General features: G+C 57.3%; 3 protein-coding genes across 3 annotated transcripts; all 3 read left to right on the top strand.

Moving 5' to 3' along the window:
- Positions 1-3,555, top strand: LOC311159454 (protocadherin gamma-B5-like; the record flags this gene model as incomplete). The annotated part of the gene is made up of 3 exons (XM_084215549.1): positions 1-104; positions 190-2,962; positions 3,514-3,555. 3 exons carry the CDS (start codon positions 1-3, stop codon positions 3,553-3,555), a joined length of 2,919 nt encoding a protein of 972 aa, XP_084071675.1.
- Positions 3,556-4,460: 905 nt separating this feature from the next.
- On the top strand, positions 4,461-12,836 carry LOC311159453 (protocadherin gamma-A10-like; the record flags this gene model as incomplete). The annotated part of the gene is made up of 3 exons (XM_084215548.1): positions 4,461-6,929; positions 10,921-10,977; positions 12,480-12,836. 3 exons carry the CDS (start codon positions 4,461-4,463, stop codon positions 12,834-12,836), a joined length of 2,883 nt encoding a protein of 960 aa, XP_084071674.1.
- A 118-nt stretch (positions 12,837-12,954) lies between these two features.
- LOC311159452 (uncharacterized protein) lies at positions 12,955-20,927 on the top strand (the record flags this gene model as incomplete). Its single annotated transcript, XM_084215547.1, has 4 exons — positions 12,955-15,447; positions 16,667-19,417; positions 20,131-20,148; positions 20,871-20,927. The coding sequence occupies 4 exons, from the start codon at positions 12,955-12,957 to the stop codon at positions 20,925-20,927; spliced, it is 5,319 nt and encodes a 1,772-aa protein (XP_084071673.1).
- Positions 20,928-21,481: the final 554 nt, after the last annotated feature.

The raw sequence follows: 21,481 nt of genomic DNA, 5'->3' as shown, positions 1-21,481 counted from the left end.
ATGGGACTAAAGGACATGAACAGAAAGAATGCCCAGAAGCGCATGTGTCTTAGTACCGCCTCTGGAGTCACACGGAGTCAGAGTTTCTGCTCTGGCTGTTTGCGGTCGGGAGAGCCCCCGGGGCCGGTGCAGCCGCCGAGCCCCGCCCCCAGCCGGGCCCCCTTGAGCGCGGCCATCCGGCGGCTGCAGTGGCGCAGCGGCGCCTCCGGGTGTCGCTGTTGGCCGCCGCCGAGCGGCGCTGGAGCCGCCGCCGCCGCCGCCGCAGCGTCCTGCCCCCGCAGGCTGCTCGCTCGCCCGGCGCCGGCCACAGCGGCAGCGGCACCGCCAGCAGCAGCAGCAGCGGCGGAGAGAGGAAGCCCGACCGGACTGTCTGCCTTCTACCGGTGTCTGTTGTCGGCGGCGAGAGCGGCTGGAAGGGAGGCAGAGCAGCGGCAGTCGGCAGGAGCGCGGCGAGCGCAGCGGGCAGAGAATGGCGGTGAGGCGGCGGCAGAGGCGCGGGCCGGGCGGCGGGCGAGCGCTGCTGGCCGCGCTGCTGCTGCTGCTGCTGTGCGTGTGGTGCCGTGCGGCGGCCGAGCGGGTCCGCTACGCCATCCCCGAGGAGCTGGGCAGGGGCTCGCTCGTGGGGCCGCTGGCGCGGGACCTGGGGCTCAGCGCGGACGAGCTGCCGGCGCGCAAGCTGCAGGTGGCGTCTGCCGGCAAGAAGCAGCTGAAATACTTCACGGTGAATGAGGAGAACGGGAACCTGTACGTGAACGAGAGGCTGGACCGGGAGGAGATGTGCGGCGAGTCGCCGACCTGCTCCGTTAGCTTCGAGGTGCTGGTGCACAACCCGCTGAACATTTTCCACGTCGAAGTGGCGATCGAGGACGTGAATGACAATTCCCCGTCTTTCAGCAAAGCTGCTCTGGAACTGGAGATTGGTGAATGGACACTTCCTGGTGCTCGTTTTCCCCTGGAGAGGGCACAAGACGCTGACGTGGGAACGAACGCACTGTTGACTTACCAACTCACCAGCAACCCATCATTTTCTCTGGCCTTAAAGGAGAGCTCTGAGGGCAGCAAGCAGCCGGAATTGTTGCTGGAGAGAGCGTTGGATCGCGAGAAGCAGAGCTCCTTTGAGTTGGTGCTGACGGCAGTGGACAGTGGGGAACCTGCGAGATCCGGGACTGTCCAGGTTCGGGTCAACGTGACGGACTTAAATGACAACCCGCCCGTGTTCAGCAAAGGTGTCTATGAGGCGAGAGTGGCAGAGAATTTGCCAGCGGGGTCGCTCGTCCTGAGGGTTCGGGCGGCAGATGCAGACGCAGGCACCAACGGGCGGGTCTCCTACTCCTTCAGCAACGTCCACGGTACCATCAGCTCGTTGTTCACTGTGGACAGCGAAAGCGGGGAGGTCAGGACGGCGGGTCCCCTCGATTTCGAGGTGAAGAATAAATACATCTTCGGCTTGGAGGCGAAGGATGGTGGGGGTTTAGTGTCACATTGCAAAGTGCAGATAGATATCACGGACGAGAACGACAACGCGCCCGAGATCACGCTGCTGTCCTTGTCAAGCCCGGTGCCTGAGGACGCTCCGATCGGCACCGTGGTGGCTCTGCTGAACGTGGACGACCCGGACTCCGGCGAGAACGGTCAGGTGTCGTGCGAGCTGTCGGGAGAGGCGCCGCTGTCCATCGTGGCGTCCTCGGGCGGCTCGTACAAGGTGGTGACATCGGGCGCGCTGGACCGCGAGCAGGCGTCGGAGCACCGCGTGACGGTGGTGGCCCGGGACCGGGGCAGGCCGGCGCTGCGGAGCAGCAGGGAGCTGGTGCTGGAGGTGTCGGACGTGAACGACAACGCGCCGGTGTTCGAGGAGGCGGCGTACAGCGCGTACGTGGCGGAGAACAACGCGTTGGGCGCGCTGGTGCTGCGCGTGCAGGCGCGGGACGCGGACGCGGGCGCCAACGGGCGCGTGAGCTACTGGCTGGCGGGCGGCAGCGCGGGCGCGGCGGGCGCGGCGCCGCTCGTGTCGGTGGAGGCGCGGAGCGGCGCGCTGTACGCGCAGCGCTCCTTGGACTACGAGCAGTGCCGCGAGTTCACGGTGGCCGTGCGGGCGCAGGACGGCGGCTCGCCGGCGCGCAGCTCCACGGCCACGGTGCGCGTCTTCGTGCTGGACCGCAACGACAACGCGCCCAGGGTGCTCTGGCCCGCCGCGGCATCGGCGGCGGCGGCGGGAGAGGCTGCGGGAGGGGCGGCGCCGACGCCTTTCGAGGTGGTTCCGCGCTCGGCCGAGGCCGGCTACCTGGTGGCCAAGGTGGTGGCGGTGGACGCGGACGCGGGGCGCAACGCGTGGCTGTCGTACGAGCTGGTGCAGGCGTCGGAGCCGGCGCTGTTCCGCGTGGGGCTGCACAGCGGCGAGGTGCGCACGGCGCGCGCCGTGGGCGAGCGCGACGCGGCCAAGCAGCGCGTGGTGGCCGTGGTGAAGGACCACGGGCAGCCGGCGCTGTCGGCCACGGCCACGCTGCACGTGGTGCTGGCCGAGAGCTTGCAGGAGGCGCTGCCGGAGCTGAGCGAGCGGCCGGCGGGCGCCGAGGAGGCGGCGGCGGCCGAGCTGCAGTTCTACCTGGTGCTGGCGCTGGCGCTGCTCTCGGCGCTCTTGGTGCTGAGCGTGGCGCTGGCCGTGCTGGCGCGGCTGCGCCGGGCCGGGCCGCCCGCCGTGCTGCGCTGCCTGGGCGCGCAGCGCTTCTCGCTGGCCGGCGCCGCCTTCCCGGCCGACTTCTGCGAGGGCACCTTGCCCTACTCCTACAACCTGTGCGTGGCGCCGCCGGCCCGCGCCGTGCCCGAGGCCGCTTGGCCGCCGCCGCCGGTGCCGGTGCCCATCCTGTCGGCGGAGGAGCTTCTGGGCGGGGATTCCTGCGACAAGCCGAGCCCGAGCAGTACCGCCGTGACGGGCGAGCCGCCGGCCGACCTGGAAGCAGTTCAGGTCTGTAATGTGAGTTCCTTCCTCTTGCGCCTTTAAATAATAGCGTGGTGATTGCCGCGAGCTCTTGCGTTATTATCTTCCCTGAGTCTGTTAGTGGTTATATTTTATTCCATGATGCCGGGAAATAATCCCTTCTCATGATTCTTTTTGCATCAAGTGTTGCGAATTTGCAGTTGCCACCTTATCTGCTGTAGTATTGGTTGGCTCATCGGGAGGTTCTTGCCGTTCAGCAGTCTTGAAGCACATTTGATTCCTGACACATTCTAGTCTAGCTGAAAGATTTTCTTTGGGAAAAATTATGTTTTCTTAATTCTTACTTGTTATTAAGGAGGAAGGTGCATTTCTTTTGTGTAGAATGTAATGTACATGACTGGCTAGGTGTGGATAGTCTTCCTTCCCAACAGCTTTTTGCGTCCTTCTTATAGGTGGACCAAACCCCTTCTTTTGAGGGAAGGCTGCTGTAGGAATTCTTACAGTACTTGTCCGGTTAATTTAGGATTTCAAAAAGCTCTCTGTGCCTGAGACTAACTCCGTATTTATTACCTGCTAAGTACCCGAACTCTGCGCCTGACCTCAGTGCCATCATCATCTAGATGATGCCGATGCTTAACTTAACACCCAAGTATTAAGTCATCCGAGTTAGCGTTGTCATGCATTCAATGAGCAAAACTGTAATGAAAAATTGCGAAGTTGTGATTGAAGAAGTGGGAGTAACGCAGATTTATTAGGAGTAGTGTGAGATGTGCAAGCGCAAAATAGCAGCGACCTTCCCTGTAGTGCTGGATTCTGTGACCATTGTGAACAGTGTGACTGTTCACGAGTAGTTCTCCTGTTCCTTAACACTATTTGATCGGCTGAAAGGCTGTTCTTCGAACACAATTCTGTTAAAACTGGAATTGGTTGAGGAGTTTGCACTTTTGATCGTATGCAGTAAATATCGTGATACCCAAGAGTCACAATCAGATATAGTTTTATCCATGCAATACGATCATGACAAAGACATTTTCCCGGGCGGTAGGAATAGCATAATCGCAGGAGGCGTGTTACTTCTGTCACGTCTTCAGGGGTGGAGGATGAAACCAGAGATCAAAAGCCCAAGCAGGAGGTCCGCGCTGGACGAAAAGCGGCGTTTTCTCAGCGGTTATGTCCCGCCCCGCGAGCTGTCCGTGGGCAGGCAGGGCGGGCAGCGCCGGGCAGCGCTCGGTGCCTGCAGTGCCGGGAGGAGGCTGCGGGCGCCGCTGTTGACCGAGAGGAGCGAGAGGAAGCTCGGAGCGCTGCAGCCCCGCCCGCTGCGGACCCGCTCGATCACTCGCTCGCTCGGTATCAGGCTCGGCGGCCGGCAAGTCTGCGAGGGTGTCCGCGTTGCGGAGCCATTCTATAGCAAGACGGAGGAGCCGGTGGCTTAAATACCGGGCAGAAGCTGAGAGCAGAGTCGGAGCCGGAGCTGTCTGGGTTGGTGGCGAGCAGCTGCAAGCGAACGAGCGGTGCCGCAGCGGAGATGTGCGCGGCGGGGAGGCGCTGGGGCCGGCGGCAGCGAGCTCTGCTCTGGGCCGTCCTGCTGGCGGCGTGGGAGGCGGCGTGGGGGCAGCTGCGCTACTCGGTGCCCGAGGAGATGCCCAAGGGCTCCTTCGTGGGCGACGTGGCCAAGGACCTGGGGCTGCAGCTGCCGGAGATCCGAGATCATGGCGTCCGCGTTGTCTCTGAAGGTAGTACGCAGTATTTCGCTTTGCACGAGAAGACGGGACATTTAGTGACGGCGGAGAGGATCGACAGAGAGCAGCTGTGCCGGCTGGTGGAGAAATGCGTGCTGCGCTGTGAACTTATAGTGGAGGGAAAGATGCAGGTTTACCGAATCGAGGTGGAGATCACGGATATTAACGACAACGCGCCGAGCTTCAAGGACGTTGAGCTGGAAGAGAGAATAGGTGAGACGACATCCCCGGGCTCGCGATTGCCCTTACCCGAGGCTCATGACCCGGACTCGGGCCGGAATTCCCTGCAGAGCTACGAGCTGAGCGGTGACGAGCACTTCTCGCTGGCCGTGCGGGCGGGCCCCGGCGGCGATCAGCGTCCCGAGCTGGTGCTGGCCAAGGCGCTGGACCGGGAGGAGGCGGCGTTTCACGAGCTGGTGCTGAGGGCGAGTGACGGCGGCGATCCGGCACGGACGGGCACGGCTCGGATCCGCGTGACCGTGGTGGACGCGAACGACAACGCGCCCGTGTTCAGCCAGGCGGAGTACACGGTGCGTGTGCCCGAGGACGTGCCCGTGGGCGCCACCCTTGTCACTGTCACAGCCACGGACGCCGACGAAGGGCTGAATGGTCATGTGAAATACTCGTTGAAAAAAGTGTCGGACGTGGCATCGAGTATCTTCCATCTTGACTCTCAGAGTGGAGCAATCACCCTGTTGCGTAGCCTGGACTTCGAGGAAGGTTACTCTTACGAACTGGAGGTGCAGGCACGGGACGGAGGAGACCATTTCGACACTGCCAAAGTAACGATCGCTGTCACGGACATAAACGATAATGCGCCGGTAATTTCGGTGAGGTCGGCATTAAGTGAAATTTCCGAGGACTCCCCGTCAGGGACGGTGGTAGCCCTGCTGCACGTGCAGGACCGGGACTCGGGGGCCAACGGCGAGGTGCGCTGCTCGCTCGACAAGGACATCCCGTTCCGGCTGGAGAAGTCTTTTGATGACTACTACAGAGTGGTGACAGCGAGAGAGCTGGACCGGGAGCAGGTGTCGGAGTACAACGTGACGGTGCGTGCGGCCGACGGCGGGTCGCCGGCGCTGCAGAGCAGCGCGGTGCTGGCGCTGCGGGTGCTGGACGTGAACGACAACGCGCCGGTGTTCGCGCAGGAGCGGTACAGCGCGCGTGTGGCGGAGAACAACGCGGCGGGCGCGCTGGTGCTGACGGTGCGCGCCACGGACGCGGACTGGGGGCAGAACGCGCGCGTGCGCTACCGGCTGGCGGAGGGGCGGGTGCGGGGCGCGCCGCTGTCGTCGTACGTGTCGGTGCAGGCGGAGACGGGCGCGCTGTACGCGCTGCGCTCCTTGGACTACGAGCAGCTGCGCGAGCTGCAGCTGTGGGTGCTGGCGGAGGACGGCGGCGCGCCGGCGCTGAGCAGCAACGTGTCGGTGCGGCTGCTGATCGTGGACGAGAACGACAACGCGCCGCAGGTGCTGTACCCGCCGCCGGCCGCAGCGGCGGGCTCAGGCTCGGGCTCGGGCTCGGTCTGGGCGTGGTCGGGCGTGGAGCTGGCGCCGCGGCGCTCGGAGGCGGGCGCGCTGGTGGCCAAGGTGGTGGCGGTGGACGCGGACGCGGGGCAGAACGCGTGGCTGTCGTACGAGCTGGCCAAGGCCACGGAGCCGGGGCTGTTCCGCGTGGGGCTGCACAGCGGCGAGGTGCGCACGGCGCGCTCGCCGCTGGCCCGCGACGCGGCGCGCCACAGCCTGGTGGTGCTGGTGCGCGACCACGGGCGGCCGGCGCTGTCGGCCACGGCCACGCTGAGCGTGGTGCTGGCCGAGAGCGTGGCCGAGCTGCTGGCCGAGCTGGGCAGCGCGGCCGACGAGGCGGCGGCGCCGGCCGAGCCGGCCGCCGGCCTGACGCGCTGGCTCGTGCTGGCCGTGGCCGCCGTGTCGTGCCTCTTCGTGGCCTTCCTGCTGCTGCTGCTGGCGCTGCGCCTGCGCCGCTGGCACCGCCAGCAGCTGCTGCCGCCGGACAGCGGCGCCTTGCGCGGCGTGCCCGTCTCGCACTTCGTGGGCATCGACGGCGTGCGCGCCTTCCTGCAGTCCTACTCGCACGACGTGTCGCTCACGGCCGACTCGCGCAAGAGCCAGCTGCGCTTCTCGGCCGCCAGCTCCTGCGACACCCTCCCGGCCCGCCCGCCGCCCGACGAGCCCGCGCCGCTGCTCGGGGTCGAGGACCCTGCAGGCGCCCTCCCCTCGGACCCAACCCCTTCCTCGGTGAGTTCCTCTGTCCACGTTTTCTCCACGACGCTTTCTCCTGATACTACCGTTCCCTTTGCCCGCCGTGTTCTCTGGCTTGTATAGGAGATTTTCATTAAAGCATGGTAAAGTTTTCTTCGGTGAAGTCTTGAAGGTGGTGCAAATTGCTGTCAGTATGCGAACATAGGGTGAGTTCTCAGCCTTCCAGTAAGTGAAGAAGGAAGGACGGATAATTTTGCTTCTGGCACGCTGTTGGTTAGATTGGAAGTTTGGGTATTAATCAGGTTCCAGCTATTATTCCGTGGTATCAGCTGGGCTGTGTAGAATCTCTATTCCTGTTAGTATTAAATCCTCAGAAAAGCTAAATTGTGTTTTAGGAAATACAACTTTTTTAGAGGATTCATATATCTTCCCAACAGCACATGTGCTTCAATAGGTAGAGTGTGTCTTGGTGATGGCTTTGTGTGGAACCTCTGTGCATGTTGTTCTCCGCCTTTATTGCTCTCCATGATACATAGTGGAGGTCAGCAGGAAAAGCTTTTGTGACATCCGTCCTTTATTCTTCATCGCCAAGAGCGGATTGGACCAGGCAACAAGTGGTCCTTGATGATGTCTGTCTGTGTTGAACATGTAGGATCCTCTAGAAGTTGTGATTCCTTGAAAAGTCTGTGGGGGGGCTGCATGGAGACGAGAAAATAGAGAACTGCTTTGGTTTGTACTTGTTTTTCGAGGTAGAGCTGTGTCAGATGGAGGTGGATGAGCCTTGGTTAGAAAAATCTTAGCATGGCAAGAAAATTGCCTGGATGGGAAGGAGAGATTCAAGGTGTAGTGGGAAATACAAGGTGGCCATGATTCCCCATGAGCAGATATTAAGGCCCTCAGTGTCTCTTGGAAGACTGCTCAGCTTTTCCTTTGAGTCTTATGAAGTCTCTTCACAGAACTTCAGTGAGCAGCACATGTAGCTTCCACAGCACAGAGGTGTCCAGACAGCTGTGTGAAATTGGTGCTGGGAAGAGAAATGGTCTGGGGAACTGGGCCTCCACTGTCACATGTTTTTAGGATAGATGGGTGAAAGGACACCATGGATGGTGTGAAGGGTTGGAAATGTGAGTGCTTGAGCTGTGTGTGAATGTCTGCTGAAAGACTCAAGGGAATGGTTTTGTCCATTCCCTGTCCAGTTCCTATCTCTGGGATGAAGCAATGTGAGGTTTTTCTTCCCCAAGTAATTGTCTAGAAGATCTGTATTCCAGCTGCATGGAGAAGAACTCTGGCAGGTTCTTGCTCAGTGTTTTCATGTCATCATAATTGTGTCACTTCAAAGTGTAATTTTGTCCCTATGTAAGATGGGGTATGGGAGGTGCAATCTGAGTATTCAGTGCCTATAAGCAACGTCATCAATCATCTACTCTGAGTTATACAACCCAGAAGAGAGTTGTGAGCTCTTCAATTCTGCCAGTGATAATTTTCTGTCTCATTCTTCTGATGATCTGAAGATGGTTCTTTCATGTTTATAGTTGAAAAGAGAGAGACTTCCATAGTGATGTTTATTGAATCTGTCTCTGTAATAAATGCCTTTTCTTGTCCCATGGCTAGGGTGAGATATCAAATATTATCAGTAGTAAGAAGATACTGAGCATGGTTCATGGTATAGAGTCTGAGCAACGTTCCTCTTGGTGGAGTAACTCAAAATTCTGAAGATCTGTACTATCCATGGGAGTTATGAAGGATCAGGAGGGAGTGTTGGGTGTGGGGTGTGTGAGGAGGCACTGGTGGAGCCATGGCATGTGTTTTGCTGGTCCCCAGGGCTATTGCTGGCCTTCTGAAAATGAGTCAGGAGGAGACTTATGATTTTCAATTGTGTGGTTTGGACTGAAATGGCCTGTTTTGTTTTCCATATTCCTTTGCATGAAGAGTGGTAGTCACACATGCTTTGGGAAGTCCATGTGCAAAAGATTGGTGATGTTTCCTTTGAAGTGATACTTGGATATGTGGGTCTTTGACAGAGCTGGTAACTATTTCTGGCCTATATAACATTTCCCACATGTTCAAATAATTGGGAAGAGCAGAATAATCTTAGATGCTTGTACTATGAGAAGCTGAGCACATGAGCTTTCTTCTAATGATGTCTGTATGCAAAATTTGCTGTCATGTTATGTTTGGAAAGAGAGAAGTCTGTGTATGCATGGACAGGGCTGGTGCTGGAGTTCACTGAGATACCGTTCAAAATGAATGAATGAATTGTGTCCAGTTCTGTTTGTCCTGGTATTTAGATGAGGCCCACAGCTGTGGTTCCAAGCTTTTTCTTTATCTCACTATCCAAGGAAATGACAGGCCTGTGGCCTGTGTAGTGAGCTTCTCTTTGAGGCCTTTCTATGTATTGGTTCCAGTCCCATTTCCTGGGTTGTGCATTTGCTGCAGTTGAGCCAATCTCAAATGGTTTAAGTTATCTTGGACAGTTTGTTTGGTTTGGGTTGTTTGTTGGTTTGCTTGTATTTTTATCAAGGAGTAACATTGATCCTCATTGTGTCTGACAATCTTGCAAATTGCAAAACATCTAATTACCTAGTGGGGAGAGTATCTCTCATGCATCCCTTGAAGCTGTACATGTAATCATATTATCTCAGAAACACAGAATCAGGGAATGGTTTGTGTTGCAAAGGACCTTACAGATCTTCTTGTTCCTGCTGCTCTGCCACAGGGAGGGACATCTTCCACCAGCGCAGGTGGCTCAGAGCCCCAGCCAGCCTGACCTTGGATATTTCATTCAAGAAATACAACTTCATGAATGGATGTTTCCCCAAGGTGCTGTTTTCTCTGTGGCCACCGTGGGACCAAAATTGTGGTTTGTGTTGATGGTGAAAGTAAAGGCTGTGAATGCAGAGTGAGGAGGGTGAGAGCTCAGTTCTGTGCCAGGCAAATGTGGGACTCAGTGTGGGTTTGTCAGAGAAATGGTTTGATTTCATGCTTGGTGCCAAAGGCATTGCCATTGCTGTTCTGATCCTGGTGTGTCTCTCATGAAAGACAATGACAGTCCTCCAACAGTAACATTTTGCCCAGGAACTGTTCATGTAGAACCATAATTGTTGTCTGGAAGTTGTAATTAATCCTGTGTGAAACTTTCATTATCCACCTGTATCTCTATGCCACATTGTGATATGGAGTTTCTTTGGAATTGTAATTACACTTTCATTCGGGCCTTTGTTTCCAGGAAGATTGCAGCTCATTTTCACAATTCTGGTCAGTACTTTGAAATATGAAACAGTGGCTGTTGTTTTTCAGGATGTCCTTGCTTCAGTCACTTAATACTGAACGGTGTGTGGGGACTATGAAGCAGAAGTGATAAGGGAATCTGTTGTAATTTGTCAGAAGTTTCACCTTGAGAAAGAGGCTGTCGAGAAGCTGTTTGAAATGATGGTGTCATAACTGTGCAAGGTGAGCAGGCCATGCAATAAGAAATGTTGCTGAGAAGAGGACTAATTCTTCAATGAACCCGCTCTGCTGTTGTGCCATGTAAGTCTTCAGGGCCACACACTCGCAGCTTCTCAGTGACTTCTCCATGCTCTCAGGTGTGAATTTCACGACCTGGAATAAATGCTTAGAAGACTTCACTGTGAGCATCTCTGACTTCTTGTTGTCTTCTAATGTGTCCTTATCTGATTAACGATTTTGGGGTTTCTATGGGTTTTTTGCTTTGTTTGGTTCTTCATTGATTTACTCAGTATGTGGGTTTACTTGCAATTATCAACAACCCATCTTAGTTTAGTAACATATGGTGCACCAATGTCCCTTACTTGCTCTTGTTCCACTGGGAGTGGAAGGCAGGAGATATGAGAGTGACTTTGTGTTCTGTTCCTGTTGGGAGAAATAGATGTAAATATCACTTTAGTAAACTTTGCCTTTATGTGGAACAGAGCATGAGATAAGGATGGGGAGGAGATTCCCATGAGCCATGCTCATTTGGGTGACTACTGATCTTTTATTATGATTGTTTATAATTTCTGTGCTCTAGAATCCTTCAGTTCCTTATCATAATGGTGCTGAGCAGACAATTGTGCCTCCCTTCTGGGTGTGTGTGCAGTGCATTATCATCTGATGACAGATTTGAGCAGTGAGGAGATGGCCACAATGAAAATTTAACAGTGGCGTGGCGTGGAAGAAACAGCAGAGAGGGGAGCTCAGTGTGTGAGGCTGGAGAAGAACTCGGTCACTGCCTTGCTTGTCACATGTCACAGATAACACCAGGCTGGGCCTGCTGGCGTCCAGGGTGATTTGATTCGCTTCTGTAGAGCAAGGCAGGCCTAGAAAATGTTCTTGCATCTGTCCATTTCCATGTGTTTCTGACTCTTGCATTGCTTGTAGTCATGAGCTCAGCCTCAGGGTGTCTGATCTCATGTGGGCCCTGACTGGGCCCAGGTCTGTTCAGCACCTCCATGGCCAAAGGGACTGAGGCACCTTCAGGCAATTTGCAGCTGACACCAACTGGAGCTGATTCACGGCAGGACAGAGGTGGCAGCCAGGGACAGGCTGGAGAAGTGGCCCCATGCAGCCATCATGAAATGGATCAAAGTGCAAGGTCCTGCAGCTGGGCTGGGGCAATCCCCAGTTGAAAGAGAGAGTGGGGGATAGGGAAGAGCTTTGCAGAGAAGTGCTTTGGGTGATTGGTGGGTGATAAGGTGGGACATGAGCTGCCCATGGGCAGCTGCTGCTGGAATTGTGTCCTGCCCTGCATGGCAAGCACACTGTCCGGCAGTTTGAGTGAGGTCCTTCCTCTCTTCTAAACTCTTTTTATGAGAGCACAGACTGCATGCAGATTTTGGGCTGATATCCCAATGGAGATGCTAGAGTTCCCAGAAGGATCCTGGACGTGGCCTGAGGGTGTCTGCAGTGCAGAAGGACTGAAGGAACTTCCGTCTTCAAGCAGGAGAAATGATACCTCTGTTTAGGCTTTTGAAGTTATTTATAAACAGCCTAAAGGAATGATGGGACAAGCTCTTTTACGATGTCCAGTGATCATAGGACAGCAGATTGTTGTTTTCTATTAAAAGCGGGGAGGTTTTGAGTAGGAGAAAGCTTTTTAGTGTGAGTTGTGTCAAAAAGGAAGATATTGCCCAGAGAAATTTTGGAGATGTGCCTCCAACATTCAAGTCTAGTTGAAAGTCTTCCTGGTCGTGTCAGAGATGTGCATTAAATGGGCTTTAGAACAATTTAAGTTGTAAAGTGAAAATATTGCTTGGCTGTATGAGGGACTCAGCATTGCTTTGCACTTTCCATTGTCAAGCAGTCAGATATGTAGATGGAGATGAAGCAAGTTTAGTGAGTCAGAAAGAAAGGAGTAAACGTTATCCTGATGTCTTGGCATAGGGGATGCTTACATTGCTTTACGCGGATCAGTATCTCCAACTAATTCTTCCCAGATAATGAAAGGACAGTTCAGGACAATGTGAAAAAGCTCTTGAAATCTTCCCTATGTTATCATTTATTGCTGGTGTTAATGGCCAATTATTTTAGCAAGAGCAGCTGAATTCCATTTTTTACTGCCCTGCAATGAATATTTCCTTCTGACTGTAGAATGGGACTGAAAAGAATTTTTTAAAAGCACCCACCGGCACATCTCAGATAGAAACGCCTCGGAGTGGAATGAAGGAAGAGCTTCTGCTCTGGCTGTTTGCGGTCGGGAGAGCCCCCGGGGCCAGTGCAGCCGCCGAGCCCCGCCCCCAGCCGGGCCCCCTTGAGCGCGGCCATCCGGCGGCTGCAGTGGCGCGGCGGCGCCTCCGAGTGTCGCTGTTGGCCGCCGCCGAGCGGCGCTGGAGCCGCCGCCGCCGCCGCAGCGTCCTGCCCCCGCAGGCTGCTCGCTCGCCCGGCGCCGGCCACAGCGGCAGCGGCACCGCCAGCAGCAGCAGCAGCGGCGGCGGCGAGAGGGGGTGAGAGGCCGCTCGCCGACCTCGGTGCCTTCCCGCGGTGTCTGTTGTCGGCGGCGAGAGCGGCTGGAAGGGAGGCAGGGCAGCGGCAGAGGCAGGAGCGCGGCGAGCGCAGCGGGCAGAGAATGGCGGTGAGGCGGCGGCAGAGGCGCGGGCCGGGCGGCGGGCGAGCGCTGCTGGCCGCGCTGCTGCTGCTGCTGCTGTGCGTGTGGTGCCGGGCGGCGGCCGAGCGGGTCCGCTACGCCATCCCCGAGGAGCTGGGCAGGGGCTCGCTCGTGGGGCCGCTGGCGCGGGACCTGGGGCTCAGCGCGGACGAGCTGCCGGCGCGCAAGCTGCAGGTGGCGTCTGCCGGCAAGAAGCAGCTGAAATATTTCACGGTGAATGAGGAGAACGGGAACCTGTACGTGAACGAGAGGCTGGACCGGGAGGACATGTGTGGCAAGCTGGCGACCTGCTCTGTCAGCTTCGAGGTGCTGATGCACAACCCGCTGAATGTTTTCCAAGTCGATGTGTCCATTGATGACGTGAACGACAACTCCCCAGTTTTCAGCAAAGCTGCTCTGGACGTCGAGATCGGTGAATTAATCCCTCCCGGTGCTCGTTTTCCTTTGGAAATGGCGCGAGATGCCGACTCAGGAAGCAACTCGCTGCTAACTTATCAACTCACGAGCGACCCGTCCTTCTCACTGTCAGTGAAAGAAAAGCCGGGTGGAAAAAAGCAGCCGGAATTAGTCCTGGAGAGACCGCTGGACCGGGAGAAGCAGAGTTCCTTTGAGCTGGTGCTGACAGCAGTGGACGGCGGGGAACCGCCGAGGTCTGGGACTGTCCTGATTCGCATCAACGTGACAGATGCCAATGACAACCCACCGGTATTCAGTAAAAGCGTTTACGAGGCGCGAGTGGCAGAGAATCTGCCTGCGGGGTCTCTGGTGCTGCAGGTGCGGGCCACGGATGCAGACGTGGGCTCCAACGGGCGAGTTTCCTACTTCTTTGGCAACGTCCCAGACGACGTGCCCTCGTTGTTCGCTATCGACAGCGAGAGTGGAGAGATCAGGACGGTTGGTCCGCTCGATTTCGAGGAAGGAAATAAATACACTTTTGGCTTGGAGGCAACGGACGGCGGTGGGCTCACTGATCACTGCGAAGTGCAGATCGACATCACAGACGAGAATGACAACGTGCCAGAGATCACCATTCTGTCACTGTCGAACCCGGTGCCCGAGGACGCACCGGTCGGCACCGTGGTGGCCCTGCTGAATGTGAACGATCCGGATTCGGGTGAGAACGGTCAGGTGTCGTGCGAGCTGTCGGGAGAGGCGCCGCTGTCCATCGTGGCGTCCACGGGCAGCTCGTACAAGGTGGTGACGACGGGCGCGCTGGACCGAGAGCTGGCGTCGGAGCACCACGTGACGGTGGTGGCCCGGGACCGGGGCAGGCCGGCGCTGCGGAGCAGCAGGGAGCTGGTGCTGGAGGTGTCGGACGTGAACGACAACGCGCCGGTGTTCGAGGAGGCGGCGTACAGCGCGTACGTGGCGGAGAACAACGCGTTGGGCGCGCTGGTGCTGCGCGTGCAGGCGCGGGACGCGGACGCGGGCGCCAACGGGCGCGTGAGCTACTGGCTGGCGGGCGGCAGCGCGGGCGCGGCGGGCGCGGCGCCGCTCGTGTCGGTGGAGGCGCGGAGCGGCGCGCTGTACGCGCAGCGCTCCTTGGACTACGAGCAGTGCCGCGAGTTCACGGTGGCCGTGCGGGCGCAGGACGGCGGCTCGCCGGCGCGCAGCTCCACGGCCACGGTGCGCGTCTTCGTGCTGGACCGCAACGACAACGCGCCCAGGGTGCTCTGGCCCGCCGCGGCGGCTCCAGGAGAGGCTGCGGGAGGGGCGGCGCCGACGCCTTTCGAGGTGGTTCCGCGCTCGGCCGAGGCCGGCTACCTGGTGGCCAAGGTGGTGGCGGTGGACGCGGACGCGGGGCGCAACGCGTGGCTGTCGTACGAGCTGGTGCAGGCGTCGGAGCCGGCGCTGTTCCGCGTGGGGCTGCACAGCGGCGAGGTGCGCACGGCGCGCGCCGTGGGCGAGCGCGACGCGGCCAAGCAGCGCGTGGTGGCCGTGGTGAAGGACCACGGGCAGCCGGCGCTGTCGGCCACGGCCACGCTGCACGTGGTGCTGGCCGAGAGCTTGCAGGAGGCGCTGCCGGAGCTGAGCGAGCGGCCGGCGGGCGCCGAGGAGGCGGCGGCGGCCGAGCTGCAGTTCTACCTGGTGCTGGCGCTGGCGCTGCTCTCGGCGCTCTTGGTGCTGAGCGTGGCGCTGGCCGTGCTGGCGCGGCTGCGCCGGGCCGGGCCGCCCGCCGTGCTGCGCTGCCTGGGCGCGCAGCGCTTCTCGCTGGCCGGCGCCGCCTTCCCGGCCGACTTCTGCGAGGGCACCTTGCCCTACTCCTACAACCTGTGCGTGGCGCCGCCGGCCCGCGCCGTGCCCGAGGCCGCTTGGCCGCCGCCTCCGCCGGTGCCCATCCTGTCGGCGGAGGAGCTTCTGGGCGGGGATTCCTGCGACAAGCCGAACTTGAGCAGTACCGCCGTGACGGGAGAGCCGCCGGTCGAATCCTCCGTACCGGAGGTGTGTAATTCCGTAAGCTCATTCTCTTCAAACCTTTACCTCCTAAGAGCGTGAAGCAGTCTATGCTGGGTTTTGGTTTTTCTTTTTGAACTGCTCATACTGGATTGTGTTTCGGGTAATTCCTTTAAGTATCCCATCCCGTATTTCCCAGCAGCCAGCTTTATGAACGGGCTCTTTTTGTCTCATCATCTCATGATGAGACTTAGGCTCAATGGATCGTCTCTTTACTTTCAGCTATACTGAGTAAAATCTTTCAGGATTGGTGATGATCCTATTTACATTTTCCTTTCTTCGTTTTCCATTTAGAACTACCAGGCAAAGACGGCAGCTTTTCTTTCATGCGTTTGTGAGGATTGTCGAAACTTATCTGAAACGCTGAAAGTTACTAATGATGAAGGCAGATTTTTAGAGTGTAGAACGAGATTCGTTTATTGACGCCCGATATTTGAGATTTAATTTTCTGAGCTCTGCTTCTTTGTCTGCCCCTGAGTAACAACAATCCTCTTTATTTACTGCTCTTTCGGTGCTCCTCTGTTAAATGGAACCTGCATATGCATCACTGAGTGTGATTGTGACGGGTTATACTTTTCTAATGAGTGCTCCTCCTTTTTTCCCTCCCCCTCCCTCTTACATCTTTTGAGGGAAGGCAGCTGCAAAATACCGGGTTTTAATGAACAACTGAAATAAGCATGTTCCGTGTCAATTCCTGCCTTATCGCTGTTTATACGTGTATGGCACGATTTTGCCGTTCAACTTGTGTTTTCCGAAATATTTCGGGTTCACCGTAGCTCTTCTTTTGGATAATCATAGGTTCAGGTTCACTTGGAAAGTTTTGTCTAAAAAGCTAGGCTTGTCTGAAATGTTAGGATTTACCAAAATTCCAGGAGGATTTTACACCATACAATAAGATCTGCTAATTCTACATGATGGGTTTAGGAAAACGGAGTGGATGTTTCCTCTTGCGTCATCTTTATTTCTCAAATCGAGCGAGATACTGAGACTTTGATTGCTGCTGGGTAATATCCCGTTGGTTAATGGGTGTTTTCTGCTGTACTCCAAAACGATCATATCTTTGTCTCTCTAAAAGAAGTTGAGATCTGTCCCATCCCTTTTTTTTTTTTTTTTTTTTTTTTTGCTGGAAGGCGGCTGCAGAAATGACAGCTTTACACAGCTGGCCACACCTTTCGGTGACGGCTGTCCCCTCCCCGCGAGCTGCCTGTGAGCGAGGCAGGGCTGGAAGCGCCGGGCAGCGCTCGGTGCCTGCAGTGCAGGGAGGAGGCTGCGGGCGCCGCTGTTGACCGAGAGGAGCGAGAGGAAGCTCGGAGCGCTGCAGCCCCGCCCGCTGCGGACCCGCTCGATCACTCGCTCGCTCGGTATCAGGCTCGGCGGCCGGGAGTCTGCGATCTTCCCGGCGGTGCAGAGCTGTTCTGCAGGGTGGCAGAGAAGCCGGCGACAGCAGCCGGGATTGGCGAGTCGGAGCGCGAGTGGTACGAGGTGGAGCGGTGCCGCGGCGGAGATGTGCGCGGCGGGGAGGCGCTGGGGCCGGCGGCAGCGAGCTCTGCTCTGGACCGTCCTGCTGGCGGCGTGGGAGGCGGCGTGGGGGCAGCTGCGCTACTCGGTGCCCGAGGAGATGCCCAAGGGCTCCTTCGTGGGTGATGTGGTTAAGGACCTGGGGCTGCAGCTGCCGGAGTTTCGAGACCGGGGCATCCGTGTTGTCTCGGAAGGTAGGACGCAATATTTCGCTTTGCACGGGAAGACGGGACATTTAGTGACGGCGGAGAGGATCGACAGAGAGCAGCTGTGCGAGGGTGTGCAACAATGCGTGCTGCGCTGTGAGCTGATAGTCGAAGGGGAAATGAAATTCTATGAAATCGAAGTGGAAATCACGGACATTAATGACAACGCTCCGAGTTTCAAGGAACTTGAGCTGGAAGAGAGAATGAGCGAGACAACAGCCCCGGGGTCGCGATTTCCCCTGCCAGATGCTCATGACCCGGACTCGGGCCGGAATTCCCTGCAGAGCTACGAGCTGAGCGGTGACGAGCACTTCTCGCTGGCCGTGCAGGCGGGCCCCGGCGGCGATCAGCGTCCCGAGCTGGTGCTGGCCAAGGCGCTGGACCGGGAGGAGGCGGCGTTTCACGAGCTGGTGCTGAGGGCGAGTGACGGCGGCGATCCGGCACGGACGGGCACGGCTCGGATCCGCGTGACGGTGCTGGACGCGAACGACAACGCGCCCGTGTTCAGCCAGGCGGAGTACACGGTGCGTGTGCCCGAGGACGTGCCCGTGGGCTCTGTCCTCGTCACTGTCACTGCCACGGACGCCGACGAGGGGCCGAATGGACAGGTGAAATACTCGCTAAAGAAAATAAAAGAAAGAGCCTCTAATATCTTCCATCTGGACTCTGAGACGGGTGCGATCACCCTGTTGCAGAGCCTGGACTTTGAGGAAGGCGACTCTTATGAAATGGAGGTGCAGGCACGAGACGGAGGACAGCTTTTCGACACTGCCAAAGTCGCGATCACCGTCACAGATATAAATGATAACACACCAGTGATTTCTTTACGGTCAGCGCTAAATGAGATTTCTGAGGACGCCCCGTCGGGGACGACGGTCGCTCTGCTGCACGTGCAGGACCGGGACTCAGGGGCCAATGGTGCCGTGCGCTGCTCGCTCGACGGGAATGTCCCATTCCGGCTGCAGAGCTCTCACGGCAGCTATTACAGCGTGGTGACAGCGAGAGAGCTGGACCGGGAGCAGGTGTCGGAGTACAACGTGACGGTGCGTGCGGCCGACGGCGGGTCGCCGGCGCTGCAGAGCAGCGCGGTGCTGGCGCTGCGGGTGCTGGACGTGAACGACAACGCGCCGGTGTTCGCGCAGGAGCGGTACAGCGCGCGTGTGGCGGAGAACAACGCGGCGGGCGCGCTGGTGCTGACGGTGCGCGCCACGGACGCGGACTGGGGGCAGAACGCGCGCGTGCGCTACCGGCTGGCGGAGGGGCGGGTGCGGGGCGCGCCGCTGTCGTCGTACGTGTCGGTGCAGGCGGAGACGGGCGCGCTGTACGCGCTGCGCTCCTTGGACTACGAGCAGCTGCGCGAGCTGCAGCTGTGGGTGCTGGCGGAGGACGGCGGCGCGCCGGCGCTGAGCAGCAACGTGTCGGTGCGGCTGCTGATCGTGGACGAGAACGACAACGCGCCGCAGGTGCTGTACCCGCCGCCGGCTGCAGCGGCGGGCTCGGGCTCGGGCTCGGGCTCGGGCTCGTGGTCGGGCGTGGAGCTGGCGCCGCGGCGCTCGGAGGCGGGCGCGCTGGTGGCCAAGGTGGTGGCGGTGGACGCGGACGCGGGGCAGAACGCGTGGCTGTCGTACGAGCTGGCCAAGGCCACGGAGCCGGGGCTGTTCCGCGTGGGGCTGCACAGCGGCGAGGTGCGCACGGCGCGCTCGCCGCTGGCCCGCGACGCGGCGCGCCACAGCCTGGTGGTGCTGGTGCGCGACCACGGGCGGCCGGCGCTGTCGGCCACGGCCACGCTGAGCGTGGTGCTGGCCGAGAGCGTGGCCGAGCTGCTGGCCGAGCTGGGCAGCGCGGCCGACGAGGCGGCGGCGCCGGCCGAGCCGGCCGCCGGCCTGACGCGCTGGCTCGTGCTGGCCGTGGCCGCCGTGTCGTGCCTCTTCGTGGCCTTCCTGCTGCTGCTGCTGGCGCTGCGCCTGCGCCGCTGGCACCGCCAGCAGCTGCTGCCGCCGGACAGCGGCGCCTTGCGCGGCGTGCCCGTCTCGCACTTCGTGGGCATCGACGGCGTGCGCGCCTTCCTGCAGTCCTACTCGCACGACGTGTCGCTCACGGCCGACTCGCGCAAGAGCCAGCTGCGCTTCTCGGCCGCCAGCTCCTGCGACACCCTCCCGGCCCGCCCGCCGCCCGACGAGCCCGCGCCGCTGCTCGGGGTCGAGGACCCTGCCGGCGCCCTCCCCTCGGATTCCGCCCCTTCCTCGGTGAGTTACCTGGGCCAAATTTTTTGTTTGACGCTTCCCTTCACTTCTCCCCTCTCCTTTCTTCCCGTGGTCCGTGTACGGCGGAGTTAGAATTGCAGAGAAGGAAGGTAATGACACGTCCATCGGCACTCTGGGGCCTGGTACTTCTTGCCGCGGGGAGGTGCACGTGGGGTCCCTGTTCAGCCTTCAATTTGGTGGGCATGATTGGACAAGGGAGGATGCTCTTGGCTGGAGGTTTGTTCTTATAGGGTTACGTTTTTTTTCTTTTCTTGTCCTGACACGTGTCATTCCTCTCAGCATTCCATATTCTCAATGGATGTGTTGGATCACATGACAGTGGAATTTTCATTGTTTGGAGGGTCTGGTGTTTCTCCGACGACACATGTTCCTAAATTGATAGACCTTGTTCTGAAACGACACTTAGTCGTCCGGTGTGTAACATCACTTTAAACTTAAGAAATAAACTTTAAGAATCATGTACCTTCAATGTTAGCCATGTGGTGAAGGAGGATGAGCAGTGTTTGTGATGACAGGATCCTTGTTAGAGCTGTGTATCGCATATGCTCTTGAGAGTATTTTATTTTAGTTAGTAGTGCTCATTTCCTTTGCGCATCAGTGATTATTCTCAGACACTGAGAGGTTTTGTGTGCTGCTTTTCTTTCAAAGGAGGCTGACTGCGTTTTTAACTGTCCTGTGGCATAATGTTTGGCCAGGGCGAAAAGTCTCTTTTTGTAGGTACAGGGCAGATTAGGAGTTTGCTGTGATTTTTTTTTTTAATTTAAAAAGGTGTAAAGATGGTGTAGAAATTCAATTTGTCCTAGTTGTTATATGAGACCCGCATTTGCGGTGCCTTGCATTCTTCCTTTTTTACTGTACAAAGAAATTACATTGAGGACTTGTGGGCATGGCCTTTGGTGTGAGCTCCTGTGTGAGTGGTCACTTTTGATGCTTCACTCCCTAGATACCGTTCCCCTGTACCTACTCCTGTTGAGATATTCTGAAATGTCAGGCTCTTGAGCCTTGCAGAGAAATCCAACTCCCCTTCCCGGTAAATGTGGATGGCCTGATGGTGGTGGATGTTCAGGATGTTTTAGCTGGGGTTTATTACATGTTATTGCAGATTGTGAGGGTCAGAGAATACCCTGGATGTTGTTCAGGGCTGCAGACAAGAGTGCTGTGACCTGAGTGTTGAGGTTCTTTGAACAGGAGAGACATTGTTTGCTCTTTTCCTTGTTCAGTGTTCAGCCCTACTTTTGTGCAATATGATTTTCTTCTTCCCTTGTAAATTTGCCATAACAGATTTAAACTGAGCTGTGTGCTAAGCCTCGGGAGGTTCTTCCTGTGTGCTCGCAGTTTTTGTGGTTTTTTAATGAATGGTTTAATTAGGTTCTTGTGGCAAGTGCCATAAATGGAATTTTGGCTGGAGCCAACTCTGTACTCATTACCTCCTAAGTACCCGAACTCCGTGTCTGACCTTGCTGTCATCATCATCATCAAGAGTCTTTCTTGATCCCCTCCTTTCTGCAGATGTCATCCTCTTGCCTTGCTCGTTTTCATAGAGGTGTTTTCTTTAAAATTTACTGTAAGAAATACTCATGCTTGTCACGTACTCATGCTGAGAAGTGAAACTTTACCCATGGCAATGGGAACCTGTGTGAGGAACTTTTCTTTTGATGGCGCCTCTCCACCACAAGAAGGGGTTGAAGAGAGATTTGTTTGTGAGAATGTCATGTTGGAGACAAGGCATGCATGTTTTTGATTCATGTATTTATTAATGACTTTCTGAAAATTGTCTAAAGGTGTCTTCATTTTTTGATATTCAATCATTTGACTCAAAGGGCCAGGCTGTGTGTTCACCAGTTTGGTTTTCAGTTTCATGATGTTTTCTGGTAATGGTAATTTTGGGGTGTAGAGGGAAACCTTGCATTCAGAGTAGGAGATTTAGCGAACCTTCAGAAAACCCACGTGCTGGACAAAGATGGTGTTACCTTTGAGTGACACTTTGATGACTGGATCACAAATTGAGCTGCTGAGGTCTTATGGCCTTTACAACATTTTGGAATT

This window comes from Fringilla coelebs, assembly GCF_963513975.1.
Source record: "Fringilla coelebs genome assembly, chromosome: 15".
NCBI lineage: Eukaryota > Metazoa > Chordata > Aves > Passeriformes > Fringillidae > Fringilla > Fringilla coelebs.
This window is presented reverse-complemented; position numbering and strand designations above follow the sequence as displayed.